The 24,211-nt window shown below is 30.3% G+C and overlaps 1 protein-coding gene across 2 annotated transcripts in view; it reads right to left on the bottom strand.

Annotated features, from left to right (window-relative positions):
* Nucleotides 1-18,864, bottom strand: part of LOC143072938 (opioid-binding protein/cell adhesion molecule homolog) — a 32,708-nt gene extending 13,844 nt beyond the window's left edge. Inside the window, exon 1 of one of the 2 annotated variants that reach the window (XM_076248111.1) lies at nt 18,006-18,864. In XM_076248111.1, coding sequence (XP_076104226.1) covers nt 18,006-18,051 — 46 coding nt within the window. In that variant the 5' untranslated portion in view covers nt 18,052-18,864. The remainder of the gene's footprint in view (nt 1-18,005) is intronic. The other variant, XM_076248112.1, reaches the window with a different exon arrangement.
* Nucleotides 18,865-24,211: the final 5,347 nt, after the last annotated feature.

Below are 24,211 nucleotides of genomic sequence, written 5' to 3' on the forward strand. Positions count from 1 at the left end.
CAAATACCATATTACACGTAACCTTATTCGATATTAATATAACGCAGCTAGAAAATACTCGTTTTGTTTCTTTCATTCCGTTTAACGGTAAAATCTGCATGAAACGTCAACATGCCATAAGTTACACTATCTGACCTCGTCAAGTTTTTATTCAGTATTGCTTATCAGTTTTAGATACCATGGAGCTAAAAACTCTTCGAAAGTTTTTTAATTGTATTGTATCCAAAATAAAATAAACAAATGCTTCCACCTAAATGGCAGATTACTTTTGTTATTTGTTCTTGTGTAATCGGGTATTTTCTAAGAAAGTCTTTTCACACTAAGTAATACATGAGATTATTTAGTTCATCGTCTTTTCCAGGATCGATAATCGATGTATACAACTATCTATTAAACAGCAGGTACGTATTGCATAGAAGGTACAAGGAGAGAAAAACTCATACCTAGGACCGTAAAAGCTTTAACAACATTGATTCAATGATTAGGAAAAACACTAAGACATTTTTATCAGACTTGCCATATAAGTGCAGTTTGATTGTTTAATAGACTGGAATGTTTAAATAAGTAACGATATTGTCTTAATTGATGTCATTTGAATGTTAAGTTGTTAAAACACCCATGTTTGTTATGTATAATCGAACGAATTAACCTTTAGAAGCAAATTGTTGTTTGGATTCATATGAAGTAAGCTCTCTAACTAGTAGATAATACAGAAGTGTGAGAGCTTAACAAAATATAAGAATTTGTGTTAGATTTTTTTGTACTTTGCAAACGTTTTAGTACTCTTTCTCAACTAAAAGTATAAGATAATCTTAGGCTTAAAGATTGAGGACATGTTCAAGTTAGTTTCAACATTTTTAATTATAGTGGATTTGGAAACAAGTTCTGCGATTTATATTAATCCCTTTCTACTTTGCGTTCATCTATGGATACTAAAATATTGGTCGTTTTAAATCCAAAGCAATGTGTCATTTCCAACAAAGAAACTATTCCGAAAAGATCACAGGACAAGCGAATGAAAAAGTTTAAATGTCATATACATTTTACAATGACTCCAAAAACAAAAAAATCCTTGTAAGAGTTAATAAAATTTACTTCACAAATAATTCATTTATTAAGACACGTAGATTAAATTGAATTTTCAAAAGAATTATCAATAATGTTTGTAAATCAACATTATATCATATTGTCAACGTATTAAATCATTTAGCATCCTTTTATTCATACCTAACATCCGGGTTTCCTCGGAGTCAAATCTTTTTCGCTTTTCTTGTTGCCCAAAGAATTTATTTTTCGCCACTTTAATAGTTTCGCCGACTAATTGAAAAGTTTTCTTTTCAGAATTTCATTATTTTTAAGAAAAGATCTGTTTGCAGCATTATTGTCTAGTCTCTTATAATTAATCGTATCTATTTAGTGATTTACATTTGAATAAACAAACACTCAATATCAACAAACGTTTACTTGTTAAAGATACTGTAAAATTGCAATATTAATCATGAAATCATCGTATTTGACTTCAATAAGTTTATCGGGCTAACAGTTCTTGCTACTTGTGTGACCCGAAAGAAATCAGAATCCAAATCAGACCTACTATAAATAATTTCATCGTTCAAAAGAAGAAGTATGAAAGTTCGACAAGTACAAAATATGGTCCCTATTTCTCGCATAAATATTTCTTATTTGGATCACCACAATGAACAAAAGTTAACATAGTGACGTAACTGTAATAGTAATTTTATTAAAAATGTACGTATTCGCTATCTTTTCATGGAGTCCAAAAAAAAAAGCACTGCTTGTGTCGAGGAATAAAAGAAATATATTTTTACATGGTATTTGTTATAACAAAAGTGTTATCAAACTTATAAACGAATCAGAAAAGAAAACGCCTATTATACCATTTAAATAAGAGTTCCTTGATAAATTAAATATTGCGCAAAAACTCATCACTTTTTGAAATGGAAAATTGATACATCAAAAAGTTTTGATAATCTAATAAAATTTGGTTTCTGAACAACAGTTCAGTAGGGTTTTCAAGTTTATCTTTATTGTCTTTTCATTTCATATGATTACTGTTATTTTCAATTAGTCTTTCCCCTCTTTTGTTTATGTTTATGATACGATATAAGATTGTCCTTTAATCTAAAAATGTTTCTATATGATAATATTTTGCATCACCTCATTTTACAAAATCGTAAATTTTACGAGATATACAGAATTTCGAACATTTCTGTTAAAGTTGAACACAAGTTGACATTCTTAATTTTTGAAAGTAATTATAGCTAATAAAATGTAAAGACCAGAATGGTGAAAAAAATGGTGATATACAAAATAATTACCATGCTAGTTTCCATGCCAGTATTGTGCCAGAAGTAATTCGTTACAATCTAAATATATATTGTTTCAGATTCTTGTTCGTTAGTTAATATTAGATTTGCAGAATTACACATTCTAATTTACAGAAGTTAAAATAAACCTGATTGCATGCCTACTGACACTGGTGACAATAAGCAACTTCATTAGCTTCCAATTAACGTTGACCAAGCCTAGACACAAGGAAACATTTAAACCAATAAAATGTATCAATATTCCGCGTCGACAGGATAAACTTAATACCATAAATCTGTAGTACTTCTTATTTCAGGGACAGTTACTATCCGGTCATTAGTGAAACTATCATGCTTTATTTTAATTAGGTGGCTTCCGCCATAATCAATGACAAGAGTATTTACTATGGATTAAAAGAAAGTTACAAATTATTGAGAACATGTATTTGTTTCTTTGTTCGGAGAGAATGTAAGAATTTCAGATTTATAATATTGTAAAAACAAATTACTGTATAATTTTTTTTATTTTAAAGACACGAAAAGTAAAATATAAAAATACCGAAACTACAAGAAAATACAAAATGTAAAGTGCTTGATCAAATGGAAAAATAACAAAATCAAAAACATTAAACCAATGGAGTGCAACTGTAATTTCCCTGACTTGTTCTGCATATAGAGGAGATATGATGTATCCAACAATCATACAGCATTTAGCAAAAAGGAAAACGAAAATATAATATCCACTGTTCTTCAAATCTATAAATGTGTCTGCACATTTTTCTCTCACAACATGTGTATAGAACAGAATCGGTAATTATTAATGTGAAAAGTTATTTTTTAATATTTACCTTCAAAAAATCAGATGAGATTAGAAAAATATGTATTTTTCCTACATGTTTATTTGAATATTGACAAGCGATAGATTACAGCATAACTATATTCGTTTAAACAAAATTTCCTATCTCTAGTTCGTGAAGTGATATGCATATTCAACTTACATTCAGAATATAGTTGTTAAATTTGGAAGCTCTGAAAGCTAATATGATTCTCTCCCCTCCCCCCTTTAGTTAGGAATATACCTTTTCTAATTATCTGTTCTAAATGTCACATTCAGGTCAAGTTTTTTGCATTAGCTGCCTTAAAACTCCAGACGCGTAAAATAACAGATTTAAATTGGTAATGAAATAATTATTTGCCTCTAAATGGTATATATATGTGTTTTTAATGTTGAAGACATCATTGGGTGGCCCGGATAATTATTTGTACATGCACGATCGGAAGCAATTTCTGTTTTTCTACAATAAAATTCATTTTAGCAAAGTATGTGACTGACATTTTATATCTTTGCCCTATCAGTCCTAAACACAAATTGATAAATGCATGAGATTTTATACTTCATACTAATTGTAAAATATTCACAAACATCATTCCTGAAGACAAAATCATTCTATTTTAAACATAGTCTTTGGATTGAAGAGATTTATTCTAAAACAAAGTATTTGATCTCAGTCGAGAGTTTGATCATGTCGCGCAACATCGATTCCGCATTCAATGATGCAATGTAAGATCTATATGTCCCTATAAGGAATCTCCAAGAAGCATTTGCCATTTAAACCCCCTAGAAAAATAAACAAATTGAATTGATTAGAAAAAATACGCAATCTGCGAAAAATAAGTTAAAACAAATGTACTACACTTAAGGTTTAGAATCTACTCATAAAAGATACAAGGCTTATGATTGGGTTAAACATGCATGCATTTTATTTTCTAATTAGAACGCCTTATCTAATACGGAGGCGAAGTGCATGAAAACATATTTTCGAAAACAATTGGGTCTAAAATGGTTTCGAATAATCTATGCCTTGTGGATTGTAAAAAAAAATCAGTTCAGCATTTAATAAACTGTTAATTTACAGATAAAAATACCAATGGTTGTATAATCCATCCATAAATACCAAACTTGTTATTTAGAACATCCGACTGGCGTTTAGTCTAAATAAGGCTTACCACTTAATAGCACTCAAAACGTTTTGAATACATTTGAAAATGCCTGTAGTAAGTCAGGAATATGACAGTTCTTGTCCATTCGTTTTTTTATGTGTTTTGTCATTTGATTTTGCAATGTGATTATGGACTTTCCGATTAGATTTTCCTCTGAGTTCAGTATTTTTGTGATTTACTTTTTTTAATGACTAAAGCAATTACGAAGTTGAAAAAGATTCCGAAAATTTGTGTCGAACACTGTTAATGTTATTTTTCGTTGCACAGAATAACCTAAATAAACTTATCACATACACCAGGATTGAAATTGTGTATTTTCCCCCAGACGCGCGTTTCACGTTATGCTTTCTACATAAGAAAATGTGACAGTTGATATCCATTAGTTTCATGCTGACTGCTTTGAAAATATGAGTTAATGAGAAATGTTAAATTAGACTTTATGTCCTGCAAAAATAAAACATCTATGTGATGTATTTAGTAGGCAAAACATCACACAAATCATAAGATGTGGTCAACTTCATAGGTACGTTCTAATGAATTTAAGGGACAAAGTACTGAGTTCCTAGAATTCAATTGATAATGTAAATCTTATATCAATGATATATAGGCAAAATTGAAGTCATACGAAGATCTTAGACATGTCGATAACATTTGATAATACTTTAAGTGCCACAGTGTTAGCGTCTCAGTATGCATTATACATTCAGATGAAACAGTCACAGCCGTTCGAATATAAAAAAAAGAACATATGGTATGATTGACAATGAGACGACAACTCAACACAGCAGACAAAACGATATAGAAATTAACAACTATAGGTGAGCAAAGCCCAAACCGCATAGTCAACTATAGTCAGGCCCGAAATTACAATTGTAAAACAATTCAGACATGAAAAACAACGGCCTAATGGATTTACAAAACAATGGTCAAAAAAACAAATATATAACGACAACCACTGAATAACAGGCTACTCAACCATCAGCTAGTCTAAAACAATGTTGTAACAATGCAACATAGGAACAAACTGTAAAAAGATCAGTCGAAAAAGGTTTTACTCATCAGATGAATACAAATAGAAATACATCTAACAAAAGCATAGACTTGACGTGGATAGGTACTTGTACAGCATAACAACAACAAAAAACACTCAATATAGATCTGAGAGTAATCGCAGATACTGAGAGCTAGACAAAGCCAACACCAACTTAATATTAAATCATGCACCTACGACTAAATTATCTATCAGTACTCATCCAACATCCAATGGATTTTGTGTAAAGACGTCATAAACAGTCAGAGAAAATTATGACCTTTTGCAATGCTTCTCCACCTAACGTTAGTTTGGTAATTACCAGGAGGTCATAGTTGTCGACAAAAAAGGCAATACAAGCATATAATTTCCTATTCATTACAAGACTCTCATAATTAAAACAGAACCAAAAGAAAGAATACTTATTATTCAATTATTAATTTAATCGTTTTCATTCCATTTCAAAACCCTTGAAGTGTGTCACGTGGTATAACGGCCAGACTTATGACAAAGTATTATCTAAAAGACTGAACATACCGTTATACTAGTGTACATTAAAATATCAGATTACTTTTCAAAGAATGTACCAATCTAAACTACAGCTTCAATTATTAATTATTGACCGAAAGGAAATAAAATTAAGTAACAATTGCTGAAATCTACTTATTCCTCCAATTAAATAAGTAATAAAGAAGACCTAATCAAAGTCATCTCAATGACGTACTACCTAATGTCAGTATAGGTATTGCGTGTCGTCATTCAACCTACCATCGGTCGTATAGCTTTTAAAGGGATATGAAAGGCTCTATAAAACAGATCGCTATTCTGAAATTGTGGTTATAAAGGATAAACTAGTCTTAAAAATAAAACTGTCATATAATTCATGTAATCTTCGAGCTAATTCTATCATTCCTTTTTGTGATGATTATTTCTATTTTTGTTTCTATAAGTATAACTTATGATCAGTTATAAAGCAAAATAATGGGTTAGCGCTATAAAACCAGGTTTAATCCACCATTTTCTACATTTGAAAATGCCTGTACCAAGTCAGGAATATGACAGTTCTTGTCCATTCGTTTTTGATGCGTTTTGTTATTTGATTTTGCCATGTGATTATGGACTTTCCGAATTGATTTTCCTGTAAGTTCAGTATTTTTGTGATTTTACTTTTTATTGGCTTTAATAAAATTCATTGATAGAACACACATATTACTTTGTGGCTGGATGATAAGGAATCAGACATTACCCACAAAAGCTATATGACTAATTAGCAATGTCACTGATATGATCAAAATTATATAAAATATAGCTATCTTATAAATATACATAATAAACTATTTAACAAAATTTTGTGATTTTTTTTTTTTTCAAATGAATAGTACTTGCAAAATCACACCAGCCAATATCTAGAAATGGGCTACCATTTATAGTTTTTAAGATTCGAACAGTTCAAATTTACAGATTTATAGAATGAACAACAAAGATATTGGTGCAAATAACGGCAACAGTAGTATAACGCTGTTAAAAAGTAATAAATCGATTGAGAGAAAACAAATCCGGGTTACAAACTAAAACCGAAGGAAACACATCAACTATAAGAGGAAAACAACTAAACAACAGGAACAATGAAGTGCAATAAAAAACAACGATAATGCAACACAGAGAAACGAACTATATGATAACAACTGCTATTTTCCTGACTTGGTACAAGACATTTTAAGAAACAATGGTGGGTTGAACCTGGTTTTGTTGCTAGCCAAACCTTGCGCATTTATGGCAATGTTGAATAATAAAAAAAAGGAGCACTTTAACCCCCAAAAAATCATAACTGAACTTCAAAAAAGGGGAAGTCCAAACAAATATGACAAATCAAACTGTGCTATATCAAGATATATCATTAAACAGTTGGAAAATAATGCAATTTGTTAATTTTTTATGACGTTAGTTTAAGCCACAATAATGTATGGTCTTATAAAGATAAACATAACGTGGGTATTTTTCTATGATTTTGGTAATTATTACAATTATCGACCCTCAATCTAAAGGAATATAGTTTATGTAAAATATATTAAAAATAATATTGGTTAAAACTATGTATAATCATATAAATGAATCTTAATCATAATCATACATGAAAATTAATAGAATAAGTTAAAGAAAAACAAACTGATTCTGAAAATCATTGTTAAAACATAGACAAGTCTTGAAATTTGAAATATAAAAGTACCTTAATCAAAGTGTCTGTTTATAAATTAATAAAATACTAGGAAAACTAGGTTTCAACTACCTCAGACAAATACAATTATTAATTTTGTGTATGTCCTTTTTGGTCAGATAGCTCTCCAGCCCTTTCAGTTATTATACATCGTTGGCCTACAAATTTCGGGTTAAGCGTTCATAATGAAGGAAGTACCTGAAAAGATCCCCGGACACATGACATTTATCTAGTTGACCTGTATAAAATGCAGAAACAAAATTTGTCAAATTTTCATGAGCAAATATTGTGAGAAACAAATTCCATAATATCACAACATTATGCAAAACCACTGGTCATTACGCAGTCCTGCATCAAAATCAAAAAAATATGGATTGTTAGGTTTTCCAAATCTGTTGCAGTTTTGGAAACAAATATGATTACAGTTTTGTACTAGTTTCAAATTGATTCGAGAAAAGAAAAGTGAATTGATAAACAACTGAATATCAATTTATTTCTCCCTGGCCAAGTAGATAACCTTCAATTATAACAGCAGCATAGAATCGAGCATTTTGGGTGTATCTCATATTCGGCATACGGAAATAAGGAGATCTGGTATAGGTACAAATGTGATAAATATGCACCACAGACTAAAGAACGAGGATTAAATCAACCAAAGGCGTCGTAAGTTCTAAACAATGAGCAAAACTCTAATCGTTTGTTAAGGGCATGTCAATATGTAAAATAAAAAAGCATGGTTTTAACGAAAGACAATAAACTAAAAACATATATGACAGGAATAAACCATAGTCACAACATTACGGTAATTAAAACTATAATGTAGTTTCTTATCATATGTTTCATTAAAAAATCTCATTAATTTACAATTTCTATTCAAAAGAATTTTAAAAAAGAATAAAAAATATATATTGCCCATTCAATGAAGTTCTTTTGTAATTGTCTTTGTCTTAACTGATACACTTTTTATTTGAAAAAAAATATGATTGTTTGTTCTACTGTGTACAATTTACTACATCAACTACTAAAATACATCTTTAAACGTGCAATAATTCATTTTAGATTTTTTTAAGTAAAAAAACCCATTGAAATTCAAATCATCGAAATATTCCCTAAGCGATAAATTACTATGGGTTATATGGAGTCAACCTATGATAGATTTCTTAGATTAAGCCTGGTATCTTTTTGTGACAATGACTGCTTGTGAACGTTTCGTCCATTAGGGTATCATTCTAAAAGTCAGCACTTTTGTGTTGACAAGGAATATCATGGATAAGTTTCTTTTCTTTAATTTTTTTTTAAATAATGCAAAAATACTCAAAATAAAACGGTTAATTTACCTCAGACATAGAGAGCCTCAATTGTATTTGACACACAACTATTCGGAATTGTTTGCTTTTAGTGCTCTACCTTTTCGTATTGCCTCGTCATTGCAATTGTTTTGATTCGACCGCCACTACTAAGTTTAAGTAGACAAAAGCAACGTCTGTGACGCCCGGTATGTTTCATGAGTTTTTACAATCACTGGGTCGATGCCACTGCTGGTGAACATTGCGTCACTTTTGTGTTGACATGGAATATAGTTGATAAGTTACTTTTTCTGTAAATTTACTTAATATAAATTTTATGCTCTACTTTTGATTCGATCACCACTGATGAGTCGTATGTACACACGCGTCTTGCGATCCAACTTATAAGCCTGTATCTTACATGAGGTTTGCTCAAATGTCAAAAATCAGTAATTGTTGTATGCCATCTACAAATGATGTTTTGGAACTTTTATAGGGATGGACGCCAAGAGTGACAATAATAAGTAACAATAAATTCATATTAGCTTAGCAAAAATTTCTAACGAGTAAAAGTTTTCCAAAGGAGAAGTTTCATTTTTTCTGTCACCAGACCAATACATATACAATATTTGGTCAATGAAAGAAAAATACAAACTTTTTTATATGAGGCTGAGAAACTGTGGAAGAGCGAGGTTCTACCGAGCCCTTCTCCAGTTTTGCGCCGGGTACAAAAAAGTTTATATTTTTATGACATTTACCTAATATTGTTTTATACTGCAACTCAAACTTATACATTGATTGCTTTTTAAATCGTAACACAAATGTCAAACTTATTTGCAACCCTTAATGGACCCCTGATTGTGGAGAAAGTGTTCCATAATGAAATTGACATTATACAAAATATAGCTGTGTTACTATATTTAGGAAATAAACACAACTAGTTGCAGTATAAATCTAATTCTATATTTTAATTTTCAATTTTGACTTGACCGGTACAACCTTTTTTTTTGTTATTTTGGTTTTAATTTCGTCGACAAAAAATTCTTTTCTGGTTCATAAGTTTTTGTGATCATGATTTTCTTAAATCGATACTATAAGTTTTTTCTCTCTATTCTTTTGAGCTAGAATTTTCCAAAATTCAAAGAAAACGAGAAATGTAAAGAATGTCTTTAAAATCGTACTTTATCCTAATTAATTGAGAGGTTTATTCTGAACCTTCTAAAGGCTTTGCATAAAAATGAAAGGTTTCTTCTATTTAATCAACATGTGTATCTGAGACTACAATTAGATGAACGTAGTTTTTAAAAAATAGTAAGATTTCAGTAGCATTTTGTTAATGTATATTACAATGGGAAAGGTTTTAAATTTAGTTACATGTTCAACAAAATGTTTTGAAAACTATAAACTTCATTATGATGGGTTTACTTTTAAATGTTTTTGTGAAAAGTCTCCTTTAAAAAAACAGACTTAAAGCGCACAACGTCATGAATCAAACAATAAAGTTATTTAGCTTGTAGTCCGTTTATATTTGAGATATACAGAAAGAAAGAAAAGGAAATTCACAAAAATGTTTTTAGATGAGAACGATTGCAAACGCCATAGGATAAAATATTGTAACTGAATATTATTTGTTTTATAAAACTAATAGCTTTCCGAGTTATCAACTGAAAAACAAACTGATGGTTTAAGAAAATGCAATACACATGAGTTCAAACTGTTCTTGTTGAGAATGTTTGATATGCTTTAGTTTTCAATGTTGTATTTCGTGTAATTTTATTTTGTAATGTCTCTGTTTTATCTACTGGTTAAAGTCTTTCCCAAGATCAGTCGGATCGTATTTGCATTTTAAACTTTCACGTTGCGGATCCTGTGATAAGGTTGTTAAATTTAAATGCATATGTACCGATTGTTTATGAATGTTGTATTGTCTTGATGTTATGCACAGTCATTCGCTAATTTGCTTTTATATTTTTAGTAACCTGATATGATTCGTAAAAGTATTGACAATGGTTCACACAATGTGTGTCAAATGCGAAACAAGAACTGCCGAACTTCTGAGTTCACCTAAGGTTTTCCATGGATTTCGTGTATTTTAATTTGACGTTTCATTGTTTTTCTATTGACAATGATGTTGTCTGCTTTTTATTCAACGCATTCTATTTGGTTGCTAATCACTATATCTTCCTTTTTTATATAGATTAGAATGAAATTCAAAACAGTGTAGCTGTGGCCATTGATTGACACATTAAAATCATCCATTGACTGGGACAATTTAGGTGAACGTTTGTATGTAACGACCAATGCTCACTATGTACTTTTTAAAGACACTTAAACTATGGGGTCACCAAAGGTTCTCAACACCTAAATAAAGAAATTCGAAAAATTAATCAGAAATAACACGATATTTTGATTTATATCAATTATATAAATCAAAACACAAAGGTTATTCCTGATTAATTTTTCGAATTATTTTATAATTAAAGGCGTTAAGAAACCCTTGGTGACCCCACAGTTTAAATGTCTATCGTAGGTACGTCGTGAACAGTGGTCGTTACAGACAAACGTTCACGTAAATTGTCCCAGTCAATGGATGATTTTAATGTGTCAATCAATGGCCACAGCTACACTGTTTTGAATTTCATTCTATTTGGTGGAAATATTCTACAGGAGTAAACGATCGGTTCAAAACGTTTCATGACGTAAAATATCCAATTTAAAGCACATTATTATAAATTTAAGCAGCATCTAAGTTAAAAAAAAAATAATACTAGTAATAGAGAATCGAGAACTCTGTAGACGGTAAAAAGCTGACATCCTTATTTTTCCAAGAGATGTTGTAATACAAGCAGAGCGTCTAGAAGATAACCGGTAACGTTATTGGTTGTTCAACCTAGCAATATTTGATTCAATACTAGATGATTTAACATGAAAAGGCTAAACTTCATTTATATATACAACTCTCCAATGTTTTACAAAAATAGAGTTAAAAGATATATACGAATAAATTGAAAATATCGTTTTTAAAAGACCATTTTTCCGCAAATCAAATGACCTTTTAAATATTTGCATGATTAACTTTGGTTTAACATTTTGTGATGTATAAGTACACACACGCGCGTTCAGTATGGTCTATGAATAATTTCAAGATTCAGAAAGATTTTATAAGGAAATAAAAGAAAAAAAACATTTGAGTGAAAAACCAAAGACTTTCAAAAAGTATCATTTCATTTAAAAAAAAGATCGATACTGATTTAAAAATATTTACCTTGCCAACATGTTTGCCTTTCAACACATATTATTTCGTGCATCTTTGTATCGTAACACAAATATTGTTTAATCTTCAGTTTTTTGTAGTGTATTGTGAATTGTTGTTTCTTGTCATTTTTCTATATGTGATGTCTGTCTTACTTAGACCTTTTTATGTGTGTACGTTAAGTGATATAGATACAATGGATAAGCGTTGATTCTTGAAAAAGAAACCATGAGCCCGCAGGGCGAATGGTTTGTTTTTCATTAATCAACGCTTATCCATTGTATCTATAACTTAAACTATTGTGATAATATCTATTCAAAATTAAAGCCTATTCTTAATTAGAAGGTATTGTAAGTGAGTTTAAATAACCATGTTATCGTGACAAACGATGCATTACTTATAGGTTAGACAATACTTGGTCATGTTTTATGAAGATTTAAGCCCAAGGCGAAGCCGAGGGCTTTAATCTTCATAAAACATGACCAAGTATTGTCTGACCAATTTAGAACATATTCACACTTTCGAGTGACCTTACAAATTTAGCCTTTCTCATTGGAATATTCAAACCTTAATAAGAGTTCACTTTTTATAAATAAAACAAATGTAAAACATAGGTAATCGTCATTAAAATTGATGGAATGAAATAGCACTGACATAGTTTGTGAGGACCGAATAGATAAATTGTTTTTCTTCTGCTTCAGGTAAAATTTAATACTTATATATCTTTAGATTTATTTTATTTTATAAAAAACAACACAATGTTTTATAAATCCCCTTTTTTAAATTTGATTTTATTTTATAATTAAAAAACTCGCTGTATAACCATTTAAATTCAGACCATTCAACATTAAGTGCTTACTTTTTATTGATAATTTTATATGTATTGTGTTTCTCCGAAAAAAATCCTTTGCTTTATATATCAGCAGTCTGGCATTGTTTTCTTGAAAGAAAAAAAAATCCCTTAAATGCCAGGTATATAATAAATAAATATTATTTTACCTACTTCCTTACCCCCATTGTCTTTGTTTATTCTAATATGTGTACCATTAGAAAATGTAGGACAATTTGCAAAATTAAAAATGCTTTGTTTTATTCTTTGCTCTTTAATCTTTAATCGGTAGGCTCTTTTCCCAGGAATATGCCTCAGGGGATTGTACACTTCATTAGTTCAGTTAATAAGAGTTCACTTTCATAATTAACTGACAATGAAAAGTCCTTCATGTATTGCATTTCATAGTGCATGGAAAATCATGTACTATGAAAATTAGAGGGGGGAAAACTGACTTTTCATTGGACGAGAAGGGGTGAGTATGTTTTAAAATAAATTATATATATTACAATTAAATGGTTAAAACAATACAAATACATTTTGAACACACCACGTCTGCCCTTAAAGATTTTCATTTGTCAGGCATCTGAACATTTTTGACAAAATGAGACATATTCTATCTTATTTCTCATAAGATTGAGAATGAAAATGGGGAATATGTCAAAGCCGGGGACAACAACTTGACAAAAAAACATATATATAGCATATATTTAAAGCATGTGTCCGAAATTTCTAACAAGAAGTCTTCTTCTAGGCATAGCACGATTTTCTAGCATAGGAATTTGCGAATAAACAGATGAAATCATACTATATTGATTTATAAAACAAAAATGAACACCTAGAATGTAAACATTTTCATTTCAAACATGTGGAATAGCTAACAATGATCCGATTATAAACGGAGAAACTCGCTTTTATTAAACAAAATATCCACAATAACTTAAAAAACAAGAGACTAAACCGGAAAACGAAAGAATAGAGGCAACAAAAAAAAAATAAAAATACAAGGATTCGAACCTAAACCGCCAAGCTCTAACTCATTAAGCATAACCATGAAACCTCGCGGCTACCAACTGATACACTACGAATGCCTATTATTGTATATATAAATGTATAATCCATGTGTGTCCGTTGTACCGATGTATATCAAATATTCATTTATATATATAAGTTAGACAATTAAAGTGTAACCAATTGGTAGTCGAGAGGTTTCGTCGATATGATGATGTTAGTGACACTTAGGAGAATTCATGGACGGGTTCGATTCCCAGTGCAGGCATAAAGAAATTACAAAAATTAAAGGTAAGTTTTTAAAATAATTCCATAAGTGAACAGAATTCAGTAAATTGGCCAGTTCAAACTTAATGAAATTAGACACACAAAGAACACAATTGAATATAATTTGGTGAGTCCATTTCAGCGACGGATTTAGGAAGCGTTGAATCTAGAAAAAGAATCCACGGTAAATGAATAGGTTGACGTCACCACAATGGTTTAACTTTGTTCACATGATAAATTGATCAATACTTTGTAGTTTGTTTAAAATTAAAGCGATAATTTTTTCAACTCGATCATAAAACCATAATGATATGTTGTTTTTTCTCAAGTTTTGGATAAAACCATTTAAAATTTCAAATGTCACTATTTTAACAGGACAGTTATAATTCTCTCTTGCGATTGATTTTTTTTTTTAGAGAAATTAAAAAAACCTAAATAGCTAAGCAATTTTTAAGTACATTTTGTATTCAACCCCTGAATTTTACACAATGTTACCAAACTGGAAACCAACAGCATAATATCTCTGAATTCTGATCAATATACCAAGCTGAAATGTTTATGGAGTTTTTTGTTTCTTTTCATTTTTTTTTTTTTTTGTTTTGTTTTTTTTTTTTTGTTTTAATTAAAAGCAAATGTCTATGTTAGAATCAATTAAATTCGGTTCTTCATTTCAAAGTGTATTTTAGTGAAATAATCAGAAAAACCAAGATCACTATATATACAACAGCATTGTTCAGTATGAAAGAGTGAACTGATAAAGGGATACAGAAGAAAAAAGGTGAAAAACCTGTATAATGTTTAATGAATTTTATCAAACAATGCCAAGCACGTGAGGTACTAAATAACATTTAAATGCAAAGGTTAGAGTTTTAACTCTAACATAAAAGATGTAATCGAATATGGAAATTAACGAGATGATGTGTGCAATAGTGTGTCTATTTGAGAAAAACTAGCTTTTAACAAGTCTACTTTATCAAAACAATTCTTTTGTTGTTAATATAATAATTGCAACAATGTTAGAGGTTTTGCAGTAAATTGTTGAATTGTCGATGGCATCAAAGTCTTTAAAACGCTGTAAGACTACTACAAACAAATGAGAGATCATTACCAGTTCTAAATCCTCTTATAAAGTCCTTTCGGTTTAGTGTAAGAAGAAATAAATTGATAGCTAAATGATTATAAGTCTTTTGAACAAATAAGTTCAGCATCATCTGTTATGGTAAAATCTGCATCATTGAGAGCATTATTGTTTTATTGTTTAAAGACACAAACGTTTAAAGAAATAAAAGGTGTCTGCTACTGATTTTCAAATTTACAACATTATTTGTTGAATGTCGTCTTTTTCGATTGATTGATTGTTTAGTTTTTAACGCCACTTTTATTCTTATGTGCCATTTTGAAACGGTTAGCTTATATCAGTTGAAGAGGCTGGAGAAAACCATTGAACTTCGATATGAAAACTGACAATCCTAGTCAATTAAGATTAGAGTCGAGCGCACCACGTGTTGGATATTTTTTTATTGATAAATATGATACATGAACCGTGTTGATAATAAATACTAGTCTCAATATATATACCCATTTGCAAAATTCGAATATTTGGCAAAAAGATGTCTACATTTTTGATTGAAAATATTGAAAATATTATTCAAATGTAAAAGCGATATGTTATACGAAAAACGTAGACTTCCATGTTTTTTGGTGTAAAAAAAATTGCAATTGACGTGTAAATTAAAACATATAAAGAAATATACGGGTTTTCTGAGAAGAAGCAGTGAAAGTGCTCGGAGGGAGTTTCTAAAATCATGAACCAAAGAGGGACCGGCAAAATATCTTGGCAAAAATCACCCACCCCCCAAAAAAAATACGACTCAAGACAAACAGCAGTATATAAAACATTACACAAAAAAACTAAACACGGGGTAATATTAGTTACTCTGAAAATGTAAGCACATATCCCTGCTATACCTGTCGGGAAATTGTTAATGCATAGACTAAGAAGAAGCCAGAGAGATCAAAATTTATCAACAAGGAGTTAAAACATTTAGCAATGAACATTTGTTTACATTTTATGACAATTTGGTTGAATGGCAAGGATATAGCTAACATCTTAACCAGAACAAACATCAGAGGTCATCATTCAATCTTCAAGACATTCATACTATGTTACAAGCTGTTTAAATTTACTATCTAGAATCTAGTCAAATTGTGAATAATTTTAACAGAGACAAGTAGATCATTACCATTGAAATCCTAAAAGGCAAAAATCAAGAAGATATCATACGACAGCCACTGACAAATCTTGACTTCAAACAAAATTATAAACAGGACACAGAGATTAACTACTTCCTTAACAACCTCTTATTTAGAAATTTTGACACTGGAATTGAACTTCAAAGTGTTATAATTACTGTTTAGATTATCCATTTTGATAAAAATTTATGAAGAAACGTGATGGCAGTGAAAATATTCGACAACGTTTTTACTTTCAGGCAAGTAAAAATTTGTTTTCGTCAATTCAACATAAGATATATGTTAAATATCAATGTGCTTTGCCTAATACAGAGCATTTAATTTCAGATATATTACGCCACTAAACAGTGTTTCTGATTAGATGATAAGGTTCATTCTGTTGCTTAAATATGCTTGTGGAGGGTTTTTTTTTATTGTTTTTATTCGTGTTAACCGATCTGATATTGAGAGATATACATTCTTTAGATGGGTCTTCAATCATGTCATGTTTATATCTCTTTAATAGTAAAACTTCATTAAAAATAGCACATTAAACGGAAACCTTCGTTAATGGTCAAACATGTTAATTGCCTTTATCAGAATATATTCTTTGTTTCCCTCATCTTTGTTAGGTATTTATCATTCTGTAAATATACTGAAATAACCTAGGACCAATACATTAACGACAAGCTTTGTGTTTAAATACCAATGATGGTTCTAAATAATTCTTATAAAAACATTTGTAATAAAAACACAATTTGAAATTTAAAAGGCGAGAATTATATGTTTGATTAAAATTATAGAAATTTCCTCTTTTTACCTGGTGATATTCAATAAAATTTTGAAAGTCAAAGAAGAGGCCGGTGCATCCACCTTTTTTTCGTCATTGTACATGGCTATTTATATTTTCCGCCTATGTATTCGTATAATTAGCAAACCATTGTAAATCAACTTCTGGCCATTAATATAAAATATTCCCAAATGTACTGAAAATATTAAATTGTCTCTCGCCTAGTGGAGGTAGATTATGTTCTAGCTATTTTACTGGACTTTTATTGCACAAGAAGTGTCATTTTATTTTCTCTGTCAAAATTCTTTTTACTACGAGTTGAGGAAATAATCTCATTTGTGTCCAGACAGTGGTCGACGATGTAAGATAAAACCTACTTTAAACTATTTCATTGTTCAGTTAAACGTACAATGAAAACATGCATGTATATGTCATATTCTAAATTATAGTTGTTACTTTTACACTAACCCTTCATAGATACAAAGCTTAAAAGTATGTACACCAGACGCAAAAGATTCATCAGTGACGTTTGCAATCAAACATATTTGTGTTAAATTAAATCTAGTACGAAGTTAAAGAACATTTGCTGTGATTGTTACTGACTTAAATTTGTAACTTCTAAAAAATTGACATCTAATACTATTGAAGCTTTATATTCCCTTATTCTTGAATAAAATTAGCCAATTTTAATAAAATAATTACTATGTATCGTTGATAAACATATATTCAGCTTTTTATTCATTAAAAATTAATTAAACACTTACCTAAAATTAATGCATGTAGATAAACTAATATCAAATCTGTGTACATTGTTAAATCTCAGATCTCTAGAAAGTCAATTGCGTTGTCTTTTATGCCTTTGAGACTGTAAAGATTAGCACTCTTGGCACATTGATGAATTGGAAGGATTTTCTTAACTCAACTAACACTCACTTTAGTTAACAACACAGTCTGAGAACACTCGAAAAAGTTGTCTTTTAATTTTAAATTTGATAAAGGTAAATCCCAGACCGATAGTTCTGAGTGATGTCTTCAGTACAGTTTGAATGGTAAAGATTTTTTCCTGGTTTAGAAACAGTATGTGTTTACCGATCTGGAGCTTATAACAAACGTTTCTTCTTATCCAATTTTCAGTTTTAAAGTAGAATATTAAATAACCTTGTTAATTAATCGTATATTTCTTACTTCGTAAAAATTGTATTATGTAGTCTGAATACTTGACAATGTTAAAATACCTTGAGTGTAAATCCGCTCGATCGAAGATATTAAACCAATTAACAACGTCCTCACATTATAAGGTTTAATAAACTATTCTTAATTCAAAGATTGACTAAAAAAGCAATCCTGTGACCGATGACGCGACAAACTCTGGTCTCAGCTTGGTAATTAAATCTCTTTTGTGCAGCTCTTCAACAAAAAGCTTAATCGAGTAAGATAATATACAGACTATGTTTTCTTCGCATGTTATTCTGGCCTCCTACAGGTTCAGCTATCTCTTGCATTGTTAGCTTGATTTTATACTCTGGAACTCGGATACAAATTCATTCATAAATAGATGAAATCAATTTCTGTCATTATCATAGGTGTTTGTTACCTTTCCTCACAAAAATCTGATTCATCATTAAAAAACAACTTTCGGTAAAAAGTAGTAGTTATAATTGAATTTAATTCACCATCAATTAACCGAAAGTTCTCCGTACAAATTAGCTCATACTAAATTTCAAATGTCACGATGCATCTTGAAAGTGAATTTTTCATCTTTGATATCTTGAAGGCTTTCATTCAATTTAACTGTAAAATTTCAAGATTCCAATAGTTCATTATGTTAAAAATGTTTCTTTTTCTTTCAAAATTAAGAAAATAAACGCTTTTCAGGATTTCATTTACTTACAATTTTTTTTAATTTACAAATATCACGCTGTACCTGTTAAAAATATGAAACCATCGGTAAGAATTAAGTTTAAATCACATGATAACTTTTTCAGCTTCCGAAGAATACTTCATTAAGTGTTTACAGTTTCCTGTCTAGTAACTAATTGCAGATTCTGATACATTACCATGGACTATAATAAATACAAGCGATAATGAATATGGTGCATTCTTCTCAATAACCGACCAATCAAATCTCAGCTGAGTGCCACTCTCAATTTGTCGTCGATCCCGTGTAATTGTAGGTTACAGTTAGAATATGAAGTACGAGTCTAATTGATAATCAAATTTTCTTGTTTGACATAAAATAACAGAAGTATTGATTGTCAGATTGTCGCGTTACTTTGGCTGTTTTTACTAGTTGTCGACTACTAGGGATTGCTATTATCCTCCAAAAGTGTTGGGTATTATGATATGTTAAAGCTGCCCATAATGATCGTTCATGATAAAATACATTATGGATTGTTTGAGTGTTCAAATCTATAGACACGACTGTGTGTTAGATAAAATAATTGCCACTGCATTAAGTTGTTTTGGATAAAATGTTTGGTTTGATTTATCCACATTACTGTGTCACTAGCCGTTTAGAATACTTGTGACTGAAGTATGACTTATCACCAGAATCATTACTTATAAATCTATAAAACAAATAAGATTCATTGTGTCTATCCCTTTTATGTTTGGTATAGTACAATAAATAGTAAAGGGTTTCCAAAAACCGCCGCATCACTTTTAACTAAAAAAAATAGATACACTGCGTATAAACCTTCTAATTTTATAGTTATGAAAAGAAATTGCTCTCGCTGTTACAAAATGGATTATCTTCATAAAATTCTATTATAGGCTTATTATAATTCTAAGCTGGTGTATCAATTCTAATTAGGTTACTTGGTGAAGATTGTTGTCATTTAATGACAAATTGCTTTAACGTTAAACAGCACAATTTTTCCGCATACATTTTGACACTGTTATAATTCAATTTTCCTTAGCACCGTAGTCTGTTTTTTTGCAGTGAAAGCATCAAAACAGAAAAAAAAGATTTTGCGTTAGTGTTGTAAAAAATGAAGATGAATATTTGACTAGGTAGACTTCCCACATTTTACTGTATACTATTCGTTTATTTCAACTTAAGATTTTTGCTAAAAGCGTAGGTTTACTTTTCACATCTACATGTTTTCGCAATCTTAAGGTACTAATAGTATTTTTTGTACGGTTTAAGTCCTATAAATCGAGTTCCTATGAAATTTCGACGTTATTTTATTGATTCGTGAACTCTTGTCGCGAAAATAACGAAAAAAACGTTTTCCTGTATTTTGATTATCAGGGAAATTATCAGCAGCAGTAGTTTGCCGATGTTCAAATCTCATCAATCGATAAGAAGATAACTCAAGATAACACACAAAAACTGAGGGAATTGTATTAAGTCCAGAAAGACAAAGGCCGGGCAAAAAGATACATTAAGTTTGGACAGTAAAATTACAAAAAATACCAAACTCCGAAAATTTAAAACGGAAAGTCCGTAATCAATTAGCGAAATCAAAAGCTCAGACGCATCAAACGAATGGATAACGACTGTCATATTTCTGTTTTTTGATACAGTCATTTTCTTCTATAAATAATATTGGATTGAACCTGGTTTTATAGCTAGTCGAACCTCTCACTTGTATGACAGTCGCATTAAATTCCATTATATTGACATTGATGTGTGAACAAAACAAACAGACATAAAATGTCAAACTGTCAAAAATTTATTATGAAAACATTGTGTCTGCTTTTGGGATTACATTTATATTGTTGCTTCTTGCAAGTTAGATACTGAATTAAGGTTTCTGAAATTTTTTGTCGGTGTCATCTTTTTGAAGACAACCGTACGTCATCAGGAGTTTGCTGACCGTTACATTATATATGTATAACACATGGTTATATATATATATTTGTACTTATACGCTTGTCTTCTAGTCTTGTATGATTAATCACTATACGACTAATCGTCGGATTTCGTCTTGCCATTTGCTACAAGAAACGTGGCATTTGGGAGCAAGAATTGCTCTTCTGATTGGATAAGAGACTGGAAATCATATATGAGTTTTTAACTTATTTTTGAAACATTGTACAATTTTCAACAGGAATATTTTTTAAAGCGATGAAAGGCTATGTTCCTTTCCATCAGAATAAATATTGATAAACTCAATGTGACCTTCATTAAAACACTGTTAGTTCAGTTCCCATCAGTTGTCTTAATCTTCGAAACATTACTTTAAATATAACATTATCCCAATGGCCGTTTAAACTCAAATAGTCACACATACACGAAAGGTTATTGACAACGTGTATAGATTATCGAATTCTTTTGAACAAATATGGTTTTGTCACACAAGCTATCATGATATATAATAATAACTGCTCGATATATAAATTAATAGGTGTACTAAGCAGTCAATTTTATTGTTGGATAAGTAACCCTTGAATGAAACAGAAATGTCTTGTTCGTAAATCATCATTTATTTCTTCCGTCAAACAACCATTGGATGTATCGGGAGCAATGATTTGATTTTAGCATCTAAATAACTCAGGTTAAATAGATTGTTTCTTTCAATATTTACATTTCACCGGTTCAGAATCTAATGCATTCTATGTTGTATTTTCAAAAGAGTATAAGAAGACGTTGTGATTGGTTAAAACGTCATACTCAATGGAAATTATTATGTTTCAATTTTGGTTTCGAAAAATGAATGACTTTTAATTCTTTCAGATTCGGAAATGACAAATTTTATCCAATATATATTCCCACTTGTCAAAACTTTTTATAATTATTATTTAGGAGTTGAAATTGAAAAAAAAGGGAAGCACTATGAGAATTATGAATGATTTGGTCAAGCGAATCAGATGACGATTGAAAATATGGAATCGATGAATAATATATCTTCTTTCCGAATAAGTGTACGGGTAAAACTAAAATGGGACGCAAATAAATATCAATCTTAACCTATTTAAGGAGACAACACTATATATCAATGATGTGGAAACAAAATTGTAGATCTTTAGTTTTCGTTTTATGAATGGATGAGCGCTGAATTTCAAACTAATTATAAAATAATCTACAAGGAGTCGCGTGCATTTTGTACCCTTTGCAATTCAAACTGTTTCATCTCAATTCAATGAAGATATTTGGAATGTATCAATTTTCTTATGAGATGTTCTACTGCAATATTATGGATTTTGACAAACGTAAATAAAGGCAACAGTAGTATACCGCTGTTCAAAATTCATAAATCGATTGAGAAGAAAATAAATCCGGGTTACAAACTAAAACTGAGGGAACACATCAAATATAAGAGAACTACGACACAACACAAACACAATACTTAAATGAAACACACACAGAAACGAACTATAATATAACAATGGCCATTTTCCTGACTTGGTACAGGACATTTTAAGAACAAAATGGTTTTGCGACTAGCCAAACCTCGCGCTTTTATAACAATGTTAAATATAACCTTCAAATGACAACATTACATGACAGGACTACAGTACAAATAAATGCAAGAACATTCAGGACAAAGAAATACACAAATAAACATTACAATAGGTCATTTCGACATGCTAATAGTTATCAAAGGTAGAAGTGTTGTTTTTTTGCAAAGATCATGACTTCCATCGATAATTTATGATATAAAAAAAGCAACACTAAACAACTGAAATACAACAAAACCTTAGATAGAATTCCGTTACTAAACAAAAGTCAACGAGAAAAAATCAACAGCAAAACTTGTTTCTATAATGTGGATAACACATTATTGTGTCTATGGAATAACAAGCAATGAAAAGCTAAAACTATTATTTAACTTTATTAGTATAAATATCGAGTCTACCACTGCATCAAGTGTGATACGATATTTATCCCCTCGAAACAGTTAAATTTTCCAATTGAACACGAGAGATTACAATATTTAAAATTCAACTGTCGAGAGTGGATATATATCGCATTGCACGAGATTTTGTGGTGGAATCTGTTTCTCTAATGATTTTTAGTCGATATGTAGACAATCATAATGCTTATTTTCGAATGATCTGCAAAAAGATATGTTCTTTCCATGTCACGTAATCGGGCATGGTCGCCTTCTTTCAAGACGTCAAAGTAGAAATTTCAGAGGAAAGCAAGGAAATTAGACGTCATAATCGATATTTAATCTATGGCAATTATTGTTGAAAACAAATAGCACCTTGACCAAAAAGAAAAGGAAATCTAGAAATCTAGACAGTACACAAATGTAGTCCACAAATGACTACACATAAATGATTGAATAACATGAACTCCATAAAGAATCGGAGAGAAGCGAGGGGCCATAAGAATATAAGCATTTTGCAATTTCCTTATTGCACCAAGTATGTTGTACATTGGAAAAAAAAATCTAGTGATACGTTTTATTCGATAATGTCAATAACTAAGAAATGAGAATGAAACCGTGACTACAACTTGAACATATCCGTGGTCATATTTGACGAATAAATTTCCATAACGGTCAACCACGTCATAACTGCGTCCGTAAAAAGATTTCAAATTAGATCAATAGCTTCCTTGTAGAGGCAGTCCTTTATATTCAGAAAAATATACTGTTAAGATCAAATTGTATCAGCAGTGAAATTTATATGTATACTCCATAATCGAAACATGGAAATGATACAATGGTAAATTATCTTTTTCTTCGTTATGTTTGTTTCAAATGCTGCAAATTCCCAGAAGTGAGAAAGATGTAAAACATACCTAATTGCAAGTGTGCACCCTTATTATTTTCAGTACTTGTATGTACATTTGTATAATTCAGTTAGAATACATCATCTGTAGTTCGAGGATACCATTAGTAATATCACTCTTTAAATCGTACAGAAAGACATCATGGTTGATTCCTGTAGGACAACCTCTCCACCAAACGTAACAGTTATAACATTGTAATACACCAGTTGCACATTAGGGCAATTTATGTCTCTGCAGTGATGCTCGAGATCAAAATATTTGAAAGTCATAAACCCGATTCAG

The sequence above is a fragment of the Mytilus galloprovincialis genome, chromosome 4 (assembly GCF_965363235.1).
Source record: "Mytilus galloprovincialis chromosome 4, xbMytGall1.hap1.1, whole genome shotgun sequence".
Taxonomy (NCBI): domain Eukaryota; kingdom Metazoa; phylum Mollusca; class Bivalvia; order Mytilida; family Mytilidae; genus Mytilus; species Mytilus galloprovincialis.